The following is a 25,104-nucleotide window of genomic DNA, read 5'->3' on the forward strand; positions in this document are numbered from 1 at the left end:
CTAGCTAGCTTATGTTACATGTATAATCTTACTATTCGTATCTCAGAGCCATTTGCTTGGCTTGCTAACATTGAACCTGGTTGGTTAGCTACCTGCAGATTCATGCAGGGTAGTAACGTCATGAGTTGGGATTATGGTTCATTGTTTAGCTAGCTATGAGTCAGCTACACCGAACAAAAATATAAATGCAACATGCAACAATTTAGAATATTTTACAAAGTTACAGTTCATATAAGGAATTCAGTCAATTTAAATAAATAAATTAGACCCTAATATATGGATTTAACATGACTGAGAATACAGATATACATCTGTTGGTCACAAATACCTAAAAAAAAAAGTAGGGGTGTGGATCAGAAAACCAGTCCGTATCTGGTGTGACCACCATCTGCCTCATGCAACGCGACACATCTCCTTCCCATAGAGTTGATCAGGCCGTTGATTGTAGACTGTGGAATGTTGTCCCACTCCTCTTCAATGTCTGTGTGAAGTTGCTGGATATTGGCGGGAACTGGAACACGCCGTTGTATACGCCGGTCCAGAGCATTCCAAACATGCTCAATGGGTGACATGTCTGGTGAGTATGCAGACCATGGAAGAACTAGGACATTTTCAGCTTCCAGGAATTGCGTACAGACACTTGCGACATGGGGCTGTGCATTATCATGCTGAAACATGAGGTGAAGGCGGTGGATGAATGGCACAAAAATGGTCCTCAGGATCTCGTCACAGTATATCTGTGCATTCAAATTTCCATTGATAAAAATGGAATTGTGTTCATTGTCTGCTTATGCCTGCCCATACCATAACCCCACTGCCAACATGCGGCACTCTGTTCACAATGTTGACATCAGAAAACCACTCACCCACACACCATCATACGCTGTCTCCATCGGGCCGGTATAGTTGAAACAGAGATTAATCCGTGAAGAGCACACTTCTCCAGCGTGCCTGTGGGCATCGTAGGTGAGCATTTGCCCACTGAAGTCGGTTACGACGCCAAACTGCAGTCAGGTCAAGACCCTGGTGAGAACAACGAGCACGCAGATGAGCTTCCCTGAGACGGTTTCTGACAGTTTGTGCAGAAATTATTTGGTTGTGCAAACCCACAGTTCCTGTCTGGGTGGCTGGTCGAAGACGATCCCGCAGGTGAAGAAGCAAGATGTGGAGGTCCTGGGCTGGCGTGGTTACATGTGGTGTGCGGTTATGGAAGTACTGCCAAATTCTTTAAAACGATGTTGGAGGCGGTTATGGTAGATAAATGAACTTCTCTGGCAACAGCGCTCATGGACATTGATGTAGTCAGCATGCCAATTGCACTCTCCCTCAAAACTTGAGACATCTGTTGCATTGTGTTGTGTGACAAAACTGCACATTTTAGAGTGGCCTTTTATTGTCCCCAGTGCAAGGTGCACCTGTGTAATGATCATGCTGTTTAATCAGCTTCTTGATATGCCACACCTGTCTTCGCAAAGGAGAAATGCTCACTAACCGATGTAAACAAAACAAATGAGAGAAATAAGCTTTTTGTTTGTGTGGAAATTGTTTGGGAAACATGGGACCAACACTTTACATGTTGAGTTTTTTTGTTGTTGTTCAGTATATATACACTGAAAACTTGTCAAAAACACCTACTGTACATCATTTGAAATGTTGCGCAGGTTGTGCTTTGTGATGCCTTGAGGGTCCAATACAGGGGATACATTTACTCAGATTATTTAGTGATTCTGGTCTGAATATACAGTAGGGAAGCAGTAGTCAAGCTAACATTTTAGACTCTATAATAAGCTATAATGTAGCATTGTTCATGGTTTAACAACTATAATTTAAAAAATCACACATCATGTCTTTAAGATTTGCAACCGTCCCATTGCAGTATCATCCACATTACACTAAATGCAAATAGCAAAAATCCATATAATTCTTGCCCCATTTTAAATCGGTGGATGTTCCTCAAATTAGCTCGAATTTACTGGGACTAAGACAATGTTTCAATGAACAACAGACTTATTCTGTATAACAAAGACAATAGAATGAAATTAGAAAAGGTATTTTTATCTCACCAAAACTAGTTAAGCAGCTTTGACTGTTGAACCATGCATATACTGTATAAGCCCCATCTATCAAACTGTCTAATCTAGACCATCCATATACTGTATAAACCCCATCTATCAAACTGTCTAATCTAGACCATCCATATACTGTATAAACCCCATCTATCAAACTGTCTAATCTAGACCAACCACACAGTTAAAGCTACAGTCTGTGATTCACAACAAAGTGGTGTCCCATACCAACACTTGTTTTGGTATACAGCTGAACATTGAACAGCTTCCCAAATCTCAGACTGTAGCTTTAACTAAAACACTATGCAGCTTGTCATGCAATGTCAGGCTAGAAGGAGAGCAGACTTCATAGACAAAATGTTTGATGTTATGAATGGGTATGGCAGATATACATTCCAGACATTATGGGTGTATTATACATTATGTCTATTATTATACATTATGGGTGTGTTGGATAGTAGCGCTTTGAATAGCCAGTGACCTCACGATACGATATTATCACAATACTTAGGTGCTGATATGATGTATTACAATTTTCACGATTCTACATGTATTACGATTCTATACTGTGATTTTATTGTGATGCGATGTTCCAAACATTGCTCACTATATGTCTGTGGCAGAGAGACTAGAAAGCATGAGAAAGTAATGGAAATTGCCCCCCAAAAATATGCTTTCTATTTAAAATGAAAATGGAGAACAGTCTATGAAGGAAAATAAGAGTTTTGGTGTAGAGACAGCCAACTAACACAAAAATAATAGTTTGATATTGTTGATGCGATACGACATGATATATCGTGGAAAATTATATCCAGATATGTAACTATCCATTTTTCCCTTCATTACTATTGGATAGGCGTTTTAACGGTCTTGCTGTTATAAATGTAGTTCCTTATTGACACCATTGAGGTAGGGTTTGTTAAGATGACAGATTAGTTTATTGTAGCTTCTGGTCACTACTGTATGTATATGCTTATCAAAAGGAATACAATGAAATATAATGATTAAAGATATGCTTTTTATTCAAATGTCCAGAAGCAGATGTAGCAGAAAAGGAACAACACATAACAAATGTAGTGTGTATAAAATAGTGAAGGTGAAACACCCTGAAACACTATTATCTCCCCATAATATTAGATTGTTCCATTAATCAAAGATATAATTCATCCTTTAAATCCCATGTGGCGCATGTGGTCTGTGACCCACGCTGACAGGACTGTTTAATATCCCTATCTGATGGGCGCTTAATAAAGAATCATGAACACGTACCACGCTGCACCTTGGTCCACTTCTTCCGACGAGCTTTACATCATGAGAATTTAAACTGAATGAATTTGAATGTTTAGATGTCTTTTTGTACTGCTTCAAGTCAGGGATCACCTCAAAAATTCTTCCAAAATATTCTAAACTTTCAAATTCATTCAGTTTAAATTCTCATGATGTAATGCTCGTCGGAAGAAGTGGACCAAGGTGCAGCATGGTACGTTTTCATGATTCTTTATTAAATCCGAACACCAAACAAAACAACAAAACGTCACGTTCCGTAGGCTACACAGAGCTAACAAAAAACAGCATCCCACAACCTAAGGTGACAAAACAGGCTGCCTAAGTATGATTCCCAATCAGAGACAACGATAGACAGCTGTCCCTGATTGAGAACCATACCCGGCCAAAACATAGAAACCCAAAACATAGAAATGTTGAATGGAGAATCTCCATTGAAAGTAACTAGTCCAGCACTAGGCTTAATCTGTATCTGGGATACCATCCCAAAGAGCAAGACATACTTTTTTTTTCAATGAAGAGGAGGTTCTGTTTCCCGTACTGTTTCCAGAGTACGGTTTCCAGCCCTTTCCATGTCCACCAATCCCCAGTGGGCTCCGATGGAGGTGATTCCAGCACCGTTGTAGCGACCGCTGAGCAGCCTCAGCTCATTGCCCATGTTGGCTGGGTAGAAGTTGAAGGAGACCTGGTTAGGCAGGCCGGCTGACAGAGTGCGCCCCATGTTGGTGCTTAACACCAGGTAGCAGATGTAGTCTGCTGGGTTGTACTTCCCAGACACCTCGACGATGGCCTCATCATTAAACAGCTCCATCTCCTGCTTTTCACCCACTTCATGACCGAATACAGGAGACCAGGTGTTGCCGTATTTCAGCTGGAACCTAAAACAGAGGAAGCTTTTCACGTTGGTTGTGTTTTGATAAGGTACATTGAGACTGGGAGAGCAGGTCGCGTCAGATAATATCACGGAATGATATGTTCCATTGTACTCTGGATTAGATACGATAACACTATTGTTTGGTCATATACTGAATATGTAATAAATACAGAAAGAAAGAAAGAAAGAGTGTTTGTTGGGTAGTGTAGTTCGTCGTGGAAATTTCCTCTATTTACCAAATCATGGGAGCAAACCACACACACACGTCAGAGTTAGTTATAAAAGTCCATCTTTAATTATATAAGCTCTTATCACAATCCTGTGACTCTCAGATAAATTCGGTGTCTCTCAGTGAATTCTCTGAGAGCCCCCTTACAATGCAACTGAGTTCCTTTAATAGCAAAGACACACATAGTCAGACAGCATAGACATAATTCATTGTTCAGCTTTGTCTCCTTTCCCAAACCCCAGAACCATAAACCAAATCCTCCATATCAACAGGCATATATCAAATTGTCTATTTAGATACAACCAACTCAAAATACAACCTCCTGGACAAACTCACGGAGAGGAGAATGAGGCTATAGGTTAATAAATAATAATAATATATGCCATTTAGCAGACGCTTTTATCCAAAGCGACTTACAGTCATGTGTGCATACGTTCTACGTATGGGTGGTCCCAGGGATCGAACCCACTACCCTGGCGTTACAAGCGCCATGCTCTACCAACTGAGCTACAGAAGGACCACTGTGGTAAGAGGCTATAGGTTTCTTTCCCCACTAGAAAAAGGTAGGGAGTAAAAGATATGTTTACACATGATAACACTTTGACCTCTCCCCTCTCAGCGGCCCATGCAACTTAGTTTTGAGATAGAACAGATAACTGCAACCTCGCCGCAGTATTATACAAAAATACCATTCTGATGAGAATTAACTTACACACATTTGATGAATATTAAACATCTTACATATGTTACCAACAAATTCTGAATCTTCCACGACAAGTTGGACTGAGTCAGTGGTGTATGTTGGGTAGTGTAGTTGGACTGAGTCAGTGGTGTCTGTTGGGTAGTGTAGTTGGACTGAGTCAGTGGTGTCTGTTGGGTAGTGTAGTTGGACTGAGTCAGTGGTGTCTGTTGGGTAGTGTAGTTGGACTGAGTCAGTGGTGTCTGTTGGGTAGTAACTAACAACAAACCATTGTTGAATGTGAAATGTTATAAAACTCTAAAAATTGAACTTCATTGTTGGATTAAGTCGTGGTGTCTGTTGGGTAGTGTAGTTGGACTGAGTCAGTGGTGTCTGTTGGGTAGTTTTGTTGGATTAAGTCGTGGTGTCTGTTGGGTAGTGTAGCTGGACTGAGTCAGTGGTGTCTGTTGGGTAGTGTAGTTGGACTGAGTCAGTGGTGTCTGTTGGGTAGTTTTGTTGGATTAAGTCGTGGTGTCTGTTGGGTAGTGTAGTTGGACTGAGTCTGTGGTGTCTGTTCATGGGTCAGGGTCTACTCACCCACTGATGTAGGCATTGTTGTTGTAGTAGTAGTAGTAGTTGTTGTTGGTCTCCCACACTCTGACTCCCGTGATGCGCCCCTCACCGTAGGAAGCAAATGGGGTGCCACCTCCCTGACCCACCGCAGAGGAATACGAGTACGGGTCTTTGATGGCTAAAATAACATGGCCAATATGTTTACTATATTTACTATATTAATAATACATATTTATTTATACAACATTTTATTTTTACCAACACATTTCTGAAAGATCTTTACATTATGAATAAAGTGCAGATGAATTAACTGAAGTACATTCTGCAATGATTTAATACATTAGTTCATGTCTCCAAGAAGAACTCCTAAGTCTAACTGAAAAGACAAATTGGTGAAAGCACAAAAGCTATTATTTTATCATTGTAATTCAGAATTGTATTTTTATAACTCACGCAAAGCCAAGCAGCCAGCCAAGAACATTGTGACAACCAGGATTAAGAACATTCTGCAAAAGTGAGGCATCAACACTTAAGACCTTAAATTTCAGTCAATTTCACTCTCACTCCGTTTCACTTTAAATGGTAAAACTTGAAATAATATAGTTAATAATGTTTTTCATAGAAGTTTGTCAAAACAAATAAGTCATTTTACCTGTCAGGTCAGTGTTTCCTAGGAGGGAGAAGAAAATAACCTTTTAAATTGTGGTGTAACTAACAACAAACCATTGTTGAATGTGAAATGTTATAAAACGTCTCTAAAAAGTTGAACCTCGTCTTGTTTACTACAATCACTCTTGTAGTGTTAAGCTACTGTCACATTAAAATAATGTCAGATCATTGAATTTCAATTTAGAGGCAAAAGGGCCAAAATGTTTGTGCCCAAGTACCAAGAGATAATGAGTATTAACTTCATAACATTTCCCACACCAGTATTTTGCATTAAATACAAGTGCATATTTTCTATTCCGTTAGTTGTGTAGTTACCCACAGTGCTATCTTGAGATGTGTGTGAAAACCTGTGAAAGCTTCTTGTCTCTCTGTCTCTGCCAGGTCCTTCTAGTCTACTGCTTCCTCTAAGAACTGCATTTATACCTGCTGAACATTACATCAGTTCTAGATGGAAGGATCATGACAAAGAACACCTTTAGTCAGTCACTATTGAGAAGTCAGACATTGTTTTCTAATTGGTCGAGGCTACTTTGGGAGGGTGTATCAAGGAAATACTATAAGGAAATAATAATTGTGTTCTTTTGAATTGTAACAAATGAATGACCTGAAATATGGATAAAAAAATATACAATCTAACAGCCGAACAATAAAAAGAATATACAACAATTGTATGAATGTGTATGAAAATCGCTCAAAATCATTCTCCCAATCTTCAGTTGTTTTATTATTAAAGTAGTCACACCCCTTGACTTTTCCCCCATTTTGGTGTGTTACAGACATAAATTAAAATTGATTACATTGAGATTTTTGTCACTGGATAACACACAATACCCCATAATGTCAAAGTGGAATTATGTTTTTTTGAAATGTTTACAAATGAATTAAATCTGAAAATCTGAAATGTATTGAGTTAATAAGTTGTTATGACAAGCCTAAATAAGTTCAGAAGTAAAGATTTGCTTAACAAGTCATATAGTAAGTTGCATGGACCGTGTTAATAGTGTTTAACATGATTTCTGAATGACTACCTCATCTCTGTACCCCACACATACAATTATCTGTAATGTCCCTGAGTCAAGCAGTGAATTGCAAGCACAGATTCAACCACAAAGACTAGGGAGGTTTTCCAATGCCTCGCAAAGAAGGGCACCTATTGGTAGATGGGTAGATGGTTAAAAAAATTGCTGACATAAATCAATGGACCTGTACATTTGTTTTTCAACAGGACAATGACCCACCACACCTCCAGGCTTCGTAAGGAACATTTTACCAAGAAGGAGAGTGATGGACTGCTGCATCAGAAGACCTGGCCTCCTCAAACAAATTGAGATGGTTTGGGATGAGTCAGAATGCAGAGTGAAGGAAAAGCAGCCAACAAGTGCTCAGCATATATGGGAAGTCCTTCAAGACTGTTGGAAAAGGATTCCAGGCGAAGCTGGTTGAGAGAATGCCAAGAGGGTGCAAAGCTGTCATCAAGGCAAAGGGTGGCTATTTGAAGAATCTCAAATATAAAATATATTTTGAAAATATATTTGTTTAACACCTTTTTGGTTACTACATGATTCCATATGTGTTATTTCATAGTTTTGATGTTTTCACTATTATTATAGAAACACATTATTATAGAAAATAGTAAATAGAAAGAAAAACCATTGAATGAGTTGGTGTTCTAAAACTTTAGACTGGTAGTGTATGTGTGCCCTTTGTTCCCCATTGTCCTTGTTGGTTATTATTACCATGTCCGTTGGTCTTGTGAGCACCTGTGCTGTTGTATCGGCTTCCATGCTACGTGTTGTTGTGTACTTGTTTTATGGGTCTCGTCCCATGTATTATTTGGAGGTTTACACATCGCTCTTTTGGGTGGATAAAATAAATCCCCCTATTACGTATTCCTGCGCTTGTCTCCTATCCTTATACAGTGTGACAGAATAACCAACCTACTAAATGGATACTAGCTGTCAACCATCATAGAGACAGTCCAGCATCAAGGACTGTCTCTCCAGACTCAGCAGCGCCATGGACAGGGTGCTGGCAACCATCCTACGTTTGGAGGGGAATGTGTAGTCCCTCCAGTCACCAGCAGCGGTTCCAGCACCGGCCACCACACCACAACCTGCCTCCGTCCCATCTGAGCCAGTCTGCGGAATACCTCTGTCCCTTCTGGAGTGCTTTGACGGCGCTCCAGCAAGATACAAGGGATTCCTTCTGCAATGCGACCTGTACTTCGCTCGCTACAACGAGGCTTTCTCTGGGAGAGACAGGGTTGCCACCGTCATCTCGGCACTGACCGAACGGGCCCTGGACTGGGGTGTCGCGGTCTGTGAAACGGGCACGACCTGAGGTCGAGTCCTATGAGTGCTTCATCCACCTCTTCCACTCGGTGATTGGTCATCCTGTGCAGGGCCGAGAGGTGGATGAGCGCCTACTCCGACTACTCCAGGGATCTAGGACCGCCTCGAAGTTCGCTCTGGAGTTCCGGAATATCGCAGCCTACACCAGATGGAACAAGTCGGCTCTGGACACAGTGTTCAGCAGCGGACTGCGGTAGGAGATACAGGTGGAGTTACCGTGATGCCAACCTGTCACTCGACCAGCTCATCAGCATGGCAATTCATATGGACAACCTCCTGCGGTCCCGACAAAGACCTGCACGGAATCCGGAGCCCATGGCTACACCTGCTCTGTGGCTGGATCCGATGGAGATGGGCTCTGCACGTTTGCCTAAGGCAGAGCGTAGGAGCAGGAGGAATCTAGGCCTCTGCTCCGAGTAAGGGGTCATTTCTCCCCAACCTTTCCTCTATCCACTAATAGGCGAGGAGGTGACAAGCTAGGGAATTTTCCTGCTCCAACCCAGGTAGGATGCAAGTTCTCCCCTCCTTTTCTGTCAATAAATTCCCTGAATACCCTAGCCCCACACTCCCGTTAACTCTGATTGTTAGCTCTGATTCCGGAGCTGCCGGGAATCTTTTAGATTAGTCACCCCTTCTGGTTCGAGCCCTGGATATTCGTCCAATAGGGACAGGGCTTGTACACCACATTACTGTTACCGTTTCTCTGATGACCCATGACACTTATTTAGAACAGTTCACCTTTGTGATTATAGACACCCCCACGCACCCCGTTGTGTTAGGTCTCCCCTGGTTGAGCTGGCATAACCCTGTTACTACCTGGTCTGAGGGGAGACTGCTGGGTTGGTTGCAGGAGTGTCAGTGGAGGTGTCTCGTGGTGTCTGTCAACACCACTACGGTGGAAAGTCTGGACCACACAACTCAAGTGGAGTTACCGGAGGAATACCAGGATCTGCATCGGGTTTTCTCTAAGACCCAGGCTACACGCCTGCCTCCTCATAGCCCCTGGGGACTGTGCCATTGATCTGGTATCTGACGCTGCCCTCCCGAGAGGACACGTCTATCCCCTCCCCTATGCGGAGACCGAGGCCATGGAGACCTACGTACAGGAGAGCCTCCAGCAGGGTTTTATCCGCCCCTCTACATCACCAGCCTGCTCAAGCTTCTTTTTTTTGTTAAAAAGAAAGATGGGGGACTGTGCCCTGCTTTGACTATCGAGCTCTGAAAAAAGCCACTGTTAAGTTCAGCTATCCTTAACCCCTCATCCCAACCATCATCAAACAAATGTACGGGTTGCAGTACTTCATAAAACTCGACTTGAGGAGAGCCTACAATCTGGTGCGCAGCCGTCAAATGGAAAAGCGCCCTTTTCCCACGACCACAGGCTTTTACAAGTATCTTGTAATACCTTTCGGTCTATCTAAAGCTCCTTCAGTCTTCCAGGCCTTTATTAACGAAGGGTTTTGGGACAGGCTGGGACGGGCGTAGTGGTTTATAGAGACAACATTTTGGACCTTGCCCAGCATGGCTTGTTAGTCAGCTCTGTGCTGGGTAGACTGTTGGAGTGTGATCTATATGTTAAACAAGAGAAGTGTTTGTTTTTCCAGCAATCCGTGTCCTTTTTTGGGATACCTCATATCCACGGAGGTAGCGGAGATGGAGGAGCAACGCGTCAGCGCAGTCAGGTCATGGCCAATCCTCAACTCTGTGAAAGCAGATCAGCGATTCCTGGGGTTTGCCAACTATTTCCGGAGGTTCATCCGGGGCTGCAGCACGGTGGTCGGCTCCCTGCTGAGAGGAGGCCCCCAGCAGCTTCTTTGGACGACGGAGGCAGAGAGGGCATTTGAGACACTGAAGGCACGCTTCACCACTGCTCCCGTGCTGGCACATTCTGACCACTCACTTCCCTTCATCGTTGAGGTGGATGCCTCCGAAGTACGAGTCGGGGCTATGCTGTCCCAGCACACCGGAACCCCTCCAAAGCTGCAGCCCTGCGTCTTTTACTCCAAGCAGCTGAGCCCCACCTGGAGGAACTACAAGATAGGGGACCCAGGAACTTTTGGTCGGTCAAGAAGGCTCTGAAGGTGTGGAGGTGTGGTGTGGTGTGGACGAACCACCGCAACCTGGGAAGTGAAGAGGCTAAACCCGAGACAGGCTCAAAGAACGTAAAGGTGGACACCCTGTCTCACCTCTATGATGCAGAGGAGAGAGAGGGAGAGGAGACCCCCATCATCCCTCCGTCTCGTATCATCACGCCAGTGGTGTGGGACATTGATGTCGACATACAGCAGGCGGAACCCTCACCTGCACAGTGCCCGGAGAACCGCATATACGTGCCCACGGGTGTGTGGGATCGCCTCCTTACCTGGGTGCACACGGTGCCTGTATCGGGTCACTCTGGGAGAAGCCGTACCATCTCCTGCCTGACTGAGAAGTACTGGTAGCCCACCTTGGCTAGGGACATCTGGGATTACATCTCTTCCTGATCCATCTGTGCCCAGTCAAAGACACCCAGACAGCTCCCTTATAGAAAGCTTCTTCCACTGCCAGTCCCACATTGACCCTGGTCTCACCCCTCGGTGGACTTATCATCCTCGTCATTGTGAACCAGTTTTCCAAAGCTTGTCGCCTCCTTCCTCTGCCTGGTCTCCCGTTGGCCATGCAAACCGCAGAGGCTCCTTTTGCTCACGTCCTCCGACACGAGGGGATCCCGGAGAACAATGTGTCAGATTGTGGCCCTCAGTTCACCTTACGCGTATGGAAACCGTTCATGGAACGCCTGGGAGTCACGGTCAGTCTCACCTCCGGGTACCATCCTTAAGCTATTGGGCAGGTGGATATGGTCAATCAGGAAGTGGGCAGGTTCCTGAGGTGTTACTGTCAGGATCGGCCGGGGGAGTGGGAAGATTTTCTACCTTGGGCTGAGTACGCGCAGAATTCCCTCCACCACTCTCCCACTAGCCTCACTCCTTTCCAGTGTGTGTTGGGGTATCAGTCGGCTCTGGCACCTTGGCCTCCAAGCCAGACCGAGGACCCTGGGGTTTCGTCGGCACAAGGAACAGGCGACCGCCACCGCAGTGAGGCACCTGTCTTCTCTCCAAGCAACTGGGTCTGGCTCTCCACCCGGAACCTGCCCCTCTGCCTGCCCTGTCGGAAGCTAAGCCCACGGTTTGTGGGGCTGTTTAAAGTCCGGAGGAGGGTTAATGAGGCAACATACCATTTGCAACTCAGGCCAGTGGTGCCTGGTCCACTTGCTGAGGCTGGACCCAGTGACGCCCTGACATCAAGGGAGGTCTAGCGTAGTCGGTCCGTGAAGTCCTGGATTTGAGGCGCCGGGCGGGGTGTCTCCAGTACCTCATTGGCTGGGAGGGGTATGGCCCAAAGGAGCAGTGCTGGGTTCCTGAGGTGGACATCCTGGATGCTTTGCTGACCAGGGATTTTCACAGTCGCCACCCTGACGTCGGCACCACCCCTGTGGTTATCCGCTGCTGGTGCAGTGCATCGGGGGGGTTTGTCACGGATCCTGCTGCTGTTCATTCCATTCACCAGCTCCAGAGGTCTACGTCACCGGCCTTCTATGCTTCACTGAACTGGATTCATTACCACCAACCCTGGACTGTCTTGTCTCATTGCGCACACCTGGTTCCCATTTCCCCTGATTAGTATGTGTAAAGATGTGCCCTCTATTCCCCATTGTATTTGTTGGTTATTGTTACCATGTCCGTTTGGTCTTGTGAGCACCTGTGCTATTGTATCGGCTTCCATGCTACGTGTTACTGTACACTTGTTTTCCGGGTCTCGTCCCGTGTAATATTTAGAGGTACACACCTCGCTCTTTTGTTTGGGTGGAGAAAATGAATCCCCCTCTTACATATTCCTGCGCTTGTCTCCTATCATTATACAGCGTGACAGCTTGTAATAATTTGGCATCAGAAAATTATTATTTTGTACACATCAACAGCCAACACAAGAGTAATGAAACTATCCCTTGTATGTAGTAGGCTGTAATTTTCAGGCAAAATGAATGGTACCTTTTAAATCTCACAAACATGGCTCTCACACATCTATCTAAAATACAAATATTCTCTGGGATTACATACTAGAGTATCCTCACCATCGGCGGATGAATAACTAGCAAATAGTCAGGAAGAAGAGTTTGTTGATGATGCCAATGCTTCTTCTGATTTGTATTGTACAGCTAAAGGCTTAGCAACTATTATTGAGGAAAGATGTTCATCTTCTCCACTGAAATTAGAGCATTTGGTCCATGTGCCAAGCTCAGCTATCGATGAGTTTTTAAGGGAGCTCCATCATTTTATTTTTTCCGCACCTGTCCCTTTATTTAGTGACTTTATTATTGGCAGTTTTCTTCAGCATAACCTCCAAATGGTAGATCGACCATTCAAAAACTTCTTTGAGATCGGTGTCCCTTCCACGGGACGGTTGAGCTAACGTAGGCTAACATGATTAGCATGAGGTTGTAACTAACAAGAACATTTCCCAGGACATAGACATATCTGATATTGGCAGAAAGCTTAAATTTTTGTTAATCTACCTTCACTGTCCAATTTACAGTAGCTATTACAGTGAAAGAATATCATGCTATTGTTTGAGGAGAGTGTACCCTTTTGAACATGAAAACATATTAATAAACAAATAAGGCACATTTGGGCAGTCTTGATAAAGCATTTTGAACAGAAATACAATGGTTCATTGGATCAGTCTAAAACGTTGCTTATACACTACTGCCTTCTAGTGGCCAAAACATGGGTTGGAAAAAAACATGGGTTGGAAAAATCCAACATGAGTTGGAAAAATACATTATGGCCTTTCTCTTGCATTACAAAGATGATGGTTAAAAAATACAAAAGAATGTTTTTTTTTCTTTGTATTATCTTTTACTATTGTGTTATATTTTCCTACATTCCTTTCACATTTCCACAAACTTCAGTGTTTCTTTACAAATGGTACCAAGAATATGCATATCCTTGCTTCAGGGCCTGAGCTGCAGGCAGTTAGATTTGTGTATGTAATTTTAGACGAAAATTGAAAAAAGGGGCGGATCATTAAAAAAATACAAAAAATACAAAATAAAAAAAGAGCACAAAATGATTATATGGAGCAATCACTAATTACGTTACTGCTTACAAAGAAATTGAAGTTAAGAAATTGCTGTTGCAGTCTGTTCTGGTGATCCTGTGCAAAACTCTATTGAAAAAGTGGTCGTCTTAGCACAGCTTATCAGCGTAAGCATTATTACAAGGTGCACTTCAGTGTTGTGGAGCCAATTGAATACATGCTAAATGCTAAAAAGAGATACACTTTCCAGTATGTCCCAATACTGAAGTAATTACAGAAACTTTTAAGTAGAAAGGACATTGTTGATAAAGTAGTTGAGCATTATTGGGGACAGCAGGAGATTAATATTGGACCATCATATCAATACAAGTCCTACAAAGATGGTTCACATTATAAGGAGATGTGTTTTCTCTCTGGAGAAGAGCTAAGGATACTCTTAGATCTTTATATGGATTACTTTGAAATGTGTAATTCCCTTGGAACTACAAAGAAGAAACACAAGCTATGTGCTGTTTATTGGGTGTTGGCTAACTTGCCTCATTCCTCTTTATCATCCATTTATTTAGCAGTTCTGTGCAAAAGCAATGATGTTAAAACCTATGGTTATGGTAAGGTTTTAGAACCTCTTCTAAGAGATCCATGGACTCTGGAGGAACTTGGTGTTTATGCCCCTTTACTAGGTGTATATGTCAAATGTACAGTATAGAGTGTAGTGGTTGACAATCTGGGAGCTCACAGCATATCTGCTTTCATTAAGAGTTTCTCAGGGGAGTACTATTGCATGTTTTGCACAGGAAAGAGTTGTGATATTAAATTACGTGAAGTTGCATCTGGTGCTTTCAGCTTGTGAACAAAAGAACAAAAGACACTTGAACAAAACATTTTGGGGTGAAGAAAGATAGTGTTTTCACAAGCAACTTAACTCATCTTCACGGCATCTTTGGCTATACTCCAGATCTTGTTCACAATATTTTGGGGGGTATTGTCCCAAACGAGCTGTCTCACTGCTTAGCATTACTTGTATCAAGACAACTTTTTACATTGGATTACCTGAATACAGTTATTCTGAATTTCCCCTACAAGTGGTCAGACAAGACAAACAGACCTCATGTGTTACCACACACAAATTTCCCCTGTGCATAGTGATGACTCTATTTCTTATCTAGAAAGCAAAGTAATTGAGCACAGGCATAGACACAAAGAGTTGTTCCCTGGCATTAGGCTTCTGTAACCGGAGGTTGCTGGTACGAATCACAGAGCTGACAAGGTCAACATCTGTCGTTCTATCCCTGAGAAAGGCAGTTAACCCACTGTTCCAGGGGTGCTGAATACGTGGATGTCAATTAAGGCAGCCCCCCGCATCTCTCATTCAGAGGGGTTGGGTTAAATGCGGAAGACACATTTCAGTTGAATACATTCAGTTGGACAACTGACTATGTCTCCCCCTTTCTACCGAAGCATCATTATCTGTAACATTAGCCCCAGTTGATTTGTTGTTTTGATCTGCTTGTAAGGCTATGCTGCCCTACCAAGAAAAAAGTCACTAACTGCTCATAGCGTGGAACTGAGAATGTTTTCCTTTTCATTTTTTTCTTCACCTTGGTTAAACAACAACTTTATGCAGTTACTGCTATCATGACCCCCCATTTTCTCCAAAACACAATACAATATAGGCAGGATACTTGTCCACATGATTAAGCATGTATTTAATGTAGCAAAAAATATATTAAGTCATTTTCGACTAAATGAGCAGTTACTGTCTTTTTGCTTGGTAGGGCAGATTGGACAATGTGGTTTGAGGCCAAACATAACTTGCTTTAAAAAAGCAGTGCTTCAAGGTGCTTCAAAAATGTGCCTCTTTCATTAGCCTCCACACATCAGATGATTGCTTACCAGTTGAGCTCTCCATATACTATCAAGTCTGAACTTGAGGTCTCAACTGTCTCCACTCTCCCAGTGAATTTACTCAAAAATGAAATTGTCATGTTTTGTCATAGATTGTCTTGTCCCTGTGCTTTCTCTTCTATTCGTTTCCCCCTGCTGGTCTTATTAGGTTCTTTCCCTCTCTCTATCTCTCTCCCTCTCTCTCTCTCTCTCTCTCTATTGTTCCGTTCCTGCTCCCAGCTGTTCCTCATTCTCCTAACTACCTCGTTTACTCTTTCACGCCTGTCCCCTATTTTGCCCTCTGATTAGAGTCCCTATTTCTCCCTCTGTTTCTGCTTCTGTCCTTGTCGGATCCTTGTTTGCTGTACTGTGTCCTTGTTCCGTCCTGTCGTGTTTTTGCCTTCTTCAGATGCTGCGTGTGAGCAGGTGTCTCTATCAGCTACGGCCTGCGCCAACCCGAAGCGACCTGCAGTCTGTGGTCGCATCTCCTGTTGTTCCCCTCTACTGACTAGAGGATTTCAGTTATTCCTGTTTGGACATTACCTGTGATAGAATTCAGCATTAATCGTTTTTTGTTAAGACTGGAATAAACCCTGTTTCTGTTAAGTCGCTTTTGGGTCCTCATTCACCTGCATAACAGAAATGGCAGAATCCATTCGACAGAAGTACCTTGACACACCTGAGGGTTGTCTTTTCCAGTGTGTGACAAGTAATTTGCATTTTTCATGAGTGTCTTTTTTTGTTGTCAAGGAACTGTGTGGTTGGTACAGAGAACATTATAGAGCCTTTGAACTTAGTCCGGCTCCCACAAGAGATGTGTCTCTAGTGGCACTAAGTGAACTGGCAGACAGTTATCCACTGGTTGACTCCATCATTGGATCAGTCCGCATGGTGACTTTGTAATGGCACATCCAACAAGAGGTTAAGTATGTTTAGCACATACTGGCACATACTGCTTGAATATCAATTAATATGCATGCCTGCCTAATCAGTAGAAAATAGATATGAAAACTGTATTTCTTACAACTTTCAAATATAATTAGCATTTAAAGGACCATGAAGAATAATCCTTGACTATTGTTCTTGTCTGTTTTCTTTGCAGACTAAGAAGCAAGATGATGCCAACTCCAACAATCATAAAGATCATCCTGATTGATGGCCGCTGCCAGAGACTGACCTTTCCTTGTGGACTACCTGAATCTGTGACTTGACCTTTCCTTGTGGACTACCTGAATCTGTGACTGACCTTTCCTTGTGGACTACCTGAATCTGTGACTGACCTTTCCTTGTGGACTACCTGAATCTGTGACTGACCTTTCCTTGTGGACTACCTGAATCTGTGACTGACCTTTCCTTGTGGACTACCTGAATCTGTGACTGACCTTTCCTTGTGGACTACCTGAATCTGTGACTGACCTTTCCTTGTGGACTACCTGAATCTGTGACTGACCTTTCCTTGTGGACTACCTGAATCTGTGACTGACCTTTCCTTGTGGACTACCTGAATCTGTGACTGACCTTTCCTTGTGGACTACCTGAATCTGTGACTGACCTTTCCTTGTGGACTACCTGAATCTGTGACTGACCTTTCCTTGTGGACTACCTGAATCTGTGACTGACCTTTCCTTGTGGACTACCTGAATCTGTGACTGACCTTTCCTTGTGGACTACCTGAATCTGTGACTGACCTTTTGAACGATGTAAAGAAGCAGTGTGGACTTCAGTCTTCAGTTCATGGACCCTATTTTTGGAAATTCGTTATTTAACCTGACCTCAATGGCAGAAGTAGAGGACAAAGGTACTCTTAAAGTTATTGACATGTCAGAGAGCTAAAACTTCAGCAGGCCAATTCAGCGTACCTTGAAAGTGGCAATCTACTTGTTCCAGAGCCTAAGTTGAAGTCAGACATAATCGACAGCTTATTGCAAGAGATTGTCCAGTTTAACGTTTATACCACTGATGGAGAGATAGAATAGGTTGCCCACAGTCAAGAAGCATCCATGTTGTGCCTGAGAAGTGTCACTTCACTGGATGTGGCGGATGGAAAAGCAGTTAGAAATACAAACTGTCAAACTACCTCACTCGTCTGAGAAGACTGGGATGTCCAGAGGTGATGATAAACTCCCTGAAGCACAAACCTGCAGGGAAGTCATGTACAGCCTATATTGTTAAAAAGACAAAGCGAGCAGAAGTGAATTTTAACCCCCACATATCTCTCAGGAGAAACAGAAGAGAGCCCCGAGGACATTTGGAAAGATCTACTGTCCGATGTGAAGAAATGGAACCATAGAGAGACATTGAGAAGACATTTGCATACGGGAGACTTAACTTTCTGAACATTCGAGACGTGTAGTCCACTTGTCATTCCAATCTCCTTTGCATTAGCGTAGCCTCTTCTGTAGCCTGTCAACTATGTGTCTGTTTATCCCTGTTCTCTCCTCTCTGCACAGACCATACAAACGCTCCACACCGCGTGGCTGCGGCCACCCTAATCTGGTGGTCCCAGCGCGCTCGACCCACGTGGAGTTCCAGGTCTCCGGTAGCCTCTGGAACTGCCGATCTGCGGTCAACAAGGCAGAGTTCATCTCAGCCTATGCCTCCCTCCAGTCCCTCGACTTCTTGGCACTAACGGAAACATGGATCACCACAGACAACACTGCTACTCCTACTGCTCTCTCTTCGTCCGCCCACGTGTTCTCGCACACCCCGAGAGCTTCTGGTCAGCGGGGTGGTGGCACCGGGATCCTCATCTCTCCCAAGTGGTCATTCTCTCTTTCTCCCCTTACCCATCTGTCTATCGCCTCCTTTGAATTCCATGCTGTCACAGTTACCAGCCCTTTCAAGCTTAACATCCTTATCATTTATCGCCCTCCAGGTTCCCTCGGAGAGTTCATCAATGAGCTTGATGCCTTGATAAGCTCCTTTCCTGAGGACGGCTCACCTCTCACAGTTCTGGGCGACTTTAACCTCCCCACGTCTACCTTTGACTCATTCCTCTCTGCCTCCTTCTTTCCACTCCTCTCCTCTTTTGACCTCACCCTCTCACCTTCCCCCCCTACTCACAAGGCAGGCAATACGCTCGATCTCATCTTTACTAGATGCTGTTCTTCCACTAACCTCATTGCAACTCCCCTCCAAGTCTCCGACCACTACCTTGTATCCTTTTCCCTCTCGCTCTCATCCAACACCTCCCACACTGCCCCTACTCGGATGGTATCGCGCCGTCCCAACCTTCGCTCTCTCTCCCCCGCTACTCTCTCCTCTTCCATCCTATCATCTCTTCCCTCCGCACAAACCTTCTCCAACCTATCTCCTGATTCTGCCTCCTCAACCCTCCTCTCCTCCCTCTCTGCATCCTTTGACTCTCTATGTCCCCTATCCTCCAGGCCGGCTCGGTCCTCCCGTCCCGCTCCGTGGCTCGATGACTCATTGCGAGCTCACAGAACAGGCCTCCGGACAGCCGAGCGGAAATGGAGGAAAACTCGCCTCCCTGCGGACCTGGCATCCTTTCACTCCCTCCTCTCTACATTTTCCTCCTCTGTCTCTGCTGCTAAAGCCACTTTCTACCACGCTAAATTCCAAGCATCTGCCTCTAACCCTAGGAAGCTCTTTGCCACCTTCTCCTCCCTCCTGAATCCTCCTCCTCCCCCCCCCTCCTCCCTCTCTGCAGACGACTTTGTCAACCATTTTGAAAAGAAGGTCGACGACATCCGATCCTCGTTTGCTAAGTCAAACGACACCGCTGGTTCTGCTCACACTGCCCTACCCTGTGCTCTGACCTCTTTCTCCCCTCTCTCTCCAGATGAAATCTCGCGTCTTGTGACGGCCGGCCGCCCAACAACCTGCCCGCTTGACCCTATCCCCTCCCCTCTTCTCCAGACCATTTCCGGAGACCTTCTCCCTTACCTTACCTTCTCCGAACATTTCTGAAGGAAAGGTGGGGTGCCAAAATAGACAACTACAGGGATCTACAGTTCAGAACCATCCTATTTGGACTATGAAGAAAAATGAGAGTGGAACTTTGGATATGGAACCAGTGTGCTTGACAGGTGTTGCCCCACCTTGCACAAGACAATATCCCATTAGCAAGAAAGCTATGGCCACTACTAAATTAGTGGAGGCTCCTAACATCATCATACAACGTAGCTACACACCATGTAATCCAGTTACTCTGATGCTTCCTCCAGACACCACATTACTTGAACATGACTGAGTTGGTTTTGGATCAGCTCTCTGATGGGTTTTACTAAGAGTCATCTGTTGGATAACCTTGAGTTTATCTTATACACAGATGGTTCAAGCATTGTGGAGGGGGATGTGAGGTAGGCAGGCTGGGCAGTTACTACGTTGGACAATGTTATAGTAACAGGCACGTTACCTGCAGGAACATCAGCACAGGTGGCAGAATTGGTGGCTTTGACAGAAGCATGTTAACAGGCTGAAGGAAAAACAGCTAATATCTACACTGATTTGAGGTATGTTTTTGGCATTACCCATGATTTTGGAAAAATCTGGAAAAACAGAGGATTCATGACATCACTGGGAGCTCCTGTGAAGAATGGACCAGAGGCAATGGCTCTACTGAATGCTCTCCAGTTACCTGGACAAGTTGCAATTTTGAAAATGAAATCACATGGACAAATCTTTACAGACGAGAGTAAAGGTAATGGTCTGGCTGACAGAACTGCCAAGGCGGCTGCCAAGAGAACACCTCTGTCACCTGAACTGATTCGGAAACGTATGCATTGTTTATGGTATTGTGTAGTATATGGGCAACACATAACAAAACCACATGGTTGAGTGCGTTTGAGGTCGTCACAGGGTAACCCAAGTCACTACCAGGTACGTTAGATTTGAGAAAAGCAGACGTTTACTTTATGAGTGACACAAAGCTTAACTATTGCATACAACTCTCTAATGCAGTAGGGGAAGCAGACAGACAAGTAAGAGAGGCCTGGGGAATAAAACACGAGGGGGGACATGACATGCGGGCCAAAATGGGAAAGTCCTTAGCAAGTTTTGCTCATAATGAGGTCAGCAGTAAAAGTTCAGGGAACATCATGATGGATGCATGTTACTCATTGCAAGGTTGTCCATGTTGATGACAAAGCGGAGCCTGGAGAATAAAGAACAGATTGATTAGCAATCGGGGGCCAATCTCAGGTGAAGAAGCATAGTAAGATGATCAGAACCTGATAAGCTTCTACTGTCTGTTGTACACCGCAGTCATCATATTAGGGATATCTAGGTGAAATGTCCAACTTTTCCCGAAAATCTGTACATGCTTACGTAGGGAGATCTATGTGAAATATCCATTTCTCTTGAAACCAGAACTTGTTACTTTCACTTTTTTGCTTCCTTCGTTAAGGGTTATGAGAATGTATCTTCTGAGGCTGCAGCAATATTCCTTGACCCAAGGCCTGTACCTAAAACAATACAAGATCATCGTTGAAGTGTTCATTAGAGAAGTCCTTATCAACCAGTGGAATGGAAGAAGAATTCCTCACTATGGGCAGACTGTCAGAATATCATTTATAATAGTTATCTATGTGGGACTGATATCAGTGTGGAAGAGCTGGTCACTTTTAAAGGACTTGGCGAATGATTACCTTGCCAATAGGACGATTGAGTTTTATTGTCTTGCAGACAGTCTTATTGTAACATCAAATAAAATATGCCCTTTGTGCTTTCTAGAAATGCAAGGTGTGCTTACTGCTTGTTTTTTATACTGACTATGTTTTCATGTTTTCTAAAAAGACATTTGAAGTATATTTCTTTTTAAAATGTTCTAAGGGGAGTGTAAGAATATTTTAAGATAAATACACAACGCAGAGGACTAAAAGTCAAGAGGACCAAAAGTCAAGACAGGACTAAAGATTAAGAGGACTAAAGGTTAAGAGGACTAAAAGTCAAGAGAGTACTAACAATCAATGGAAATAGGGTTTATTCTGTCATAGGGAATTAATGAACAATGGGTCAGAGACATGGGAGGAATGTGTCTATGTATTGAGCCTGAAATAGGATACTTGTTATTTGGCCATTGGCCCAGTTTTATTGCAAGGAATTCTAATTGGTCAACCACAGGTGGGCGTTATAAAACTACATCATGTCCATTTGTTCTGTGGAGAGAATCACTGAGGACAGGGGAGAATGAACATCTACAGTGGGGCAAAAAAGTATTTAGTCAGCCCCCAATTGTGCAAGTTCTCCCATTTAAAAAGATGAGAGAGGCCTGTAATTTTCATCATAGGTACACTTCAACTATGACAGACAAAATGAGAAAACAAGGGAGAGTGGGAGAACTTGCACAATTGGGGGCTGACTAAATACTTTTTTTGCCCCACTGTACCTCTCAGCATAACATCCATGATTTGTCCTCTTTGAATAAACGTATTTTCCTCCCCCGATCTGCTTTGGGATCTGTGTTATTGAAGAATAACATCAACTGCTAACACACATATATATATACATATATATACATACATATGTGACATAAAAAAATACATTACAGACAAAAAACTTAACATACATTTAAAAACATGAACATGTAGTGTGTGTGCATCTGTCAGTTCCACATACATGTCAGTACATACACAGAACAAGTAGGTCACATGTCAGTACATACACAGAACAAGTAGGACACATGTCAGTACATACACAGAACAAGTAGGTCACATGTCAGTACATACACAGAACAAGTAGTACACATGTCAGTACATACACACAACAAGTAGGTCACATGTCAGTACATACACAGAACAAGTAGGACACATGTCAGTACATACACACAACAAGTAGGTCACATGTCAGTACATACACAGAACAAGTAGGTCACATGTCAGTACATACACAGGACAAGTAGGACACATGTCAGTACATACACAGAACAAGTAGGACACATGTCAGTACATACACAGAACAAGTAGGTCACATGTCAGTACATACACAGAACAAGTAGGTCACATGTCAGTACATACACAGAACAAGTAGGACACATGTCAGTACATACACAGAACAAGTAGGTCACATGTCAGTACATACACAGAACAAGTAGGACACATGTCAGTACATACACACAACAAGTAGGTCACATGTCAGTACATACACAGAACAAGTAGGTCACATGTCAGTACATACACAGGACAAGTAGGACACATGTCAGTACATACACAGAACAAGTAGGACACATGTCAGTACATACACAGATAAAGTAGGACACATGTCAGTACATACACAGAACAAGTAGGACACATGTCAGTACATACACACAACAAGTAGGTCACATGTCAGTACATACACAGAACAAGTAGGACACATGTCAGTACATACACAGAACAAGTAGGTCACATGTCAGTACAAACACACAACAAGTAGGTCACATGTCAGTGCATACACACAACAAGTAGGTCACATGTCAGTACATACACACAACAAGTAGGTCACATGTCAGTACATACACACAACAAGTAGGTCACATGTCAGTACATACACACAACAAGTAGGTCACATGTCAGTACATACACACAACAAGTAGGTCACATGTCAGTACATACACACAACAAGTAGGTCACATGTCAGTACATACACACAACAAGTAGGTCACATGTCAGTACATACACACAACAAGTAGGTCACATGTCAGTACATACACACAACAAGTAGGTCACATGTCAGTACATACACACAACAAGTAGGTCACATGTCAGTACATACACACAACAAGTAGGTCACATGTCAGTACATACACACAACAAGTAGGTCACATGTCAGTACATACACACAACAAGTAGGTCACTGGGGAGAGGCGTTGCTATATTTGCTGTATAAGATGGAAGGGACTTCCATGCACTCATATGGCTCTGTATAATACTTTCCTTGAATTTGTTCTGGACCTGTGACTGTGAAAACACGCCTGGTGGATTGTCTGGTGGGGTAAGTGTGTGTGTCAGTGCTGTGTGTAAGTTGACTATGCAAACAATTTGGAAATTCCAACACATTAGTGTTTCTTATAAAAACAAGAAGTGACGCCAATAGGGACTGGTATGCATATTATTAGTATTATCCCTCCGGTCACAATGAAGAGCAAGATGTGCAGCTCTGTTCTGGACCAGTTGCAGCTTAACTAGGTCTTTCCTTGTAATACTTGACTGGTAGCCTAGCGATATCATAAATGGGACTGGTGGAGTTATGTCACACATACACAGGCATATGGAAATGTCTGCTCTACCCAACATTACAACCAAATAATTGCAGCATTACCACAAAAAAATGGAAGAGGCAAGTAGAAGGGGAAAAATGTAAGGAACTTGTTTGTCTGCCCTGTGTTAAAGAACATAAATGGTTAAAAGAAAGTGTGATAATCAATTATTGGAAGAAGCAATTTCATAAAGTTACCAAGTGCAGCGTCTGGATGCTCTTTATTAATCACATCAGACCAACAAATATTGTTAACATCATCCATATAAGAGTCACAGCAAAATCTTTTGGATGATCTCTTATACACTATTTTGGAACTGTGTCTTTCCTGGATATAGCCACTATATTGTGATCACTGCATCTAATGGGTACGGATTCATCTTTAGAACAAAGTTCTGCAGTTTTAGTAAAAATGTGATCATTACATGTGGATGATATTGTTCCTGTAGTGTTTGTTAACACCCTGGGAGGTTGATTAATAACCTGAAACCAATTATAAGTTTACAGTGAGAAGCTTCCTCTTGAGCGGACTACATGATGAAAACGAGTGAATATTCAGGTCCCCAAGAAAGTAGACCTCTCTGTTTACATCACATACACTATCAAGCATTTCACACATAGTATTTAGATAATAACTGTAAGCACTTGGTAGCCTAATTATTATTCAGAATAGCACTTTTATTACTCACTCATTGCCTAACAGCTGGCCAAGAACACAGTGATAAACAGGATTCAGAACATTCTGCTGGCGGGAGGCATCAATACTTAAGACCTCGGAGATCTTTCATGTCACTCAATTCAACTCTCACTCCATTTCACTTCCAATGGTTAAACTTGAAATCATTTTAACCTGGTGTTTATAGTATTTCACCCAAAAAACTAAGGCATTTTATTTGTCAGGTATTTTAAGGCATTTTATCTGTCAACCATGTTTCCTTGGGGGAATAAAATAAAATAAAGGTTTGAATTGTGAAATGTGACTTTACAAACTACAAACCATTCTTGGACGTGAAATGGCGTAAAACAGCTTTAAAAAGTTGAACCTACCCTTGTTTCCTACAGTCACTCCTGCAGTGCTAAGCTACTACCAAATAGATATCCGATCAACTCATTTACATTTAGAGACAATAGGGCCAACATTTTTATTTCTTTAAGGGTCTAAGACAATGGGTGTGGGGTGTAAGCTGACATATGGAATTGTTTTAAGACGGTCATACTATGGA

General features: G+C 43.1%; 2 protein-coding genes across 2 annotated transcripts in view; one reads left to right on the plus strand and one right to left on the minus strand.

The window, feature by feature from the left end:
- Nucleotides 1-3,064: 3,064 nt before the first annotated feature.
- On the minus strand, nt 3,065-6,787 carry LOC124022013 (zymogen granule membrane protein 16-like). Its single transcript, XM_046337068.1, has 5 exons — nt 6,694-6,787; nt 6,358-6,375; nt 6,159-6,211; nt 5,730-5,883; nt 3,065-4,228 (listed from the first exon to the last, which is right to left on the minus strand). The coding sequence occupies exons 3-5, from the start codon at nt 6,208-6,210 to the stop codon at nt 3,862-3,864; spliced, it is 573 nt and encodes a 190-aa protein (XP_046193024.1). The 5' UTR covers nt 6,211; nt 6,358-6,375; nt 6,694-6,787; the 3' UTR covers nt 3,065-3,861.
- A 4,594-nt stretch (nt 6,788-11,381) lies between these two features.
- LOC124022009 (CKLF-like MARVEL transmembrane domain-containing protein 8) overlaps nt 11,382-25,104 on the plus strand; it is a 31,947-nt gene continuing 18,224 nt past the window's right edge. The window contains exons 1-2 of the mRNA XM_046337064.1: nt 11,382-11,513; nt 11,718-11,909. Of these exons, the coding sequence (XP_046193020.1) occupies nt 11,382-11,513; nt 11,718-11,909 (324 nt within the window). The remainder of the gene's footprint in view (nt 11,514-11,717; nt 11,910-25,104) is intronic.

The sequence above is a fragment of the Oncorhynchus gorbuscha genome, unplaced genomic scaffold (assembly GCF_021184085.1).
Source record: "Oncorhynchus gorbuscha isolate QuinsamMale2020 ecotype Even-year unplaced genomic scaffold, OgorEven_v1.0 Un_scaffold_1259, whole genome shotgun sequence".
Taxonomy (NCBI): Eukaryota; Metazoa; Chordata; class Actinopteri; order Salmoniformes; family Salmonidae; genus Oncorhynchus; species Oncorhynchus gorbuscha.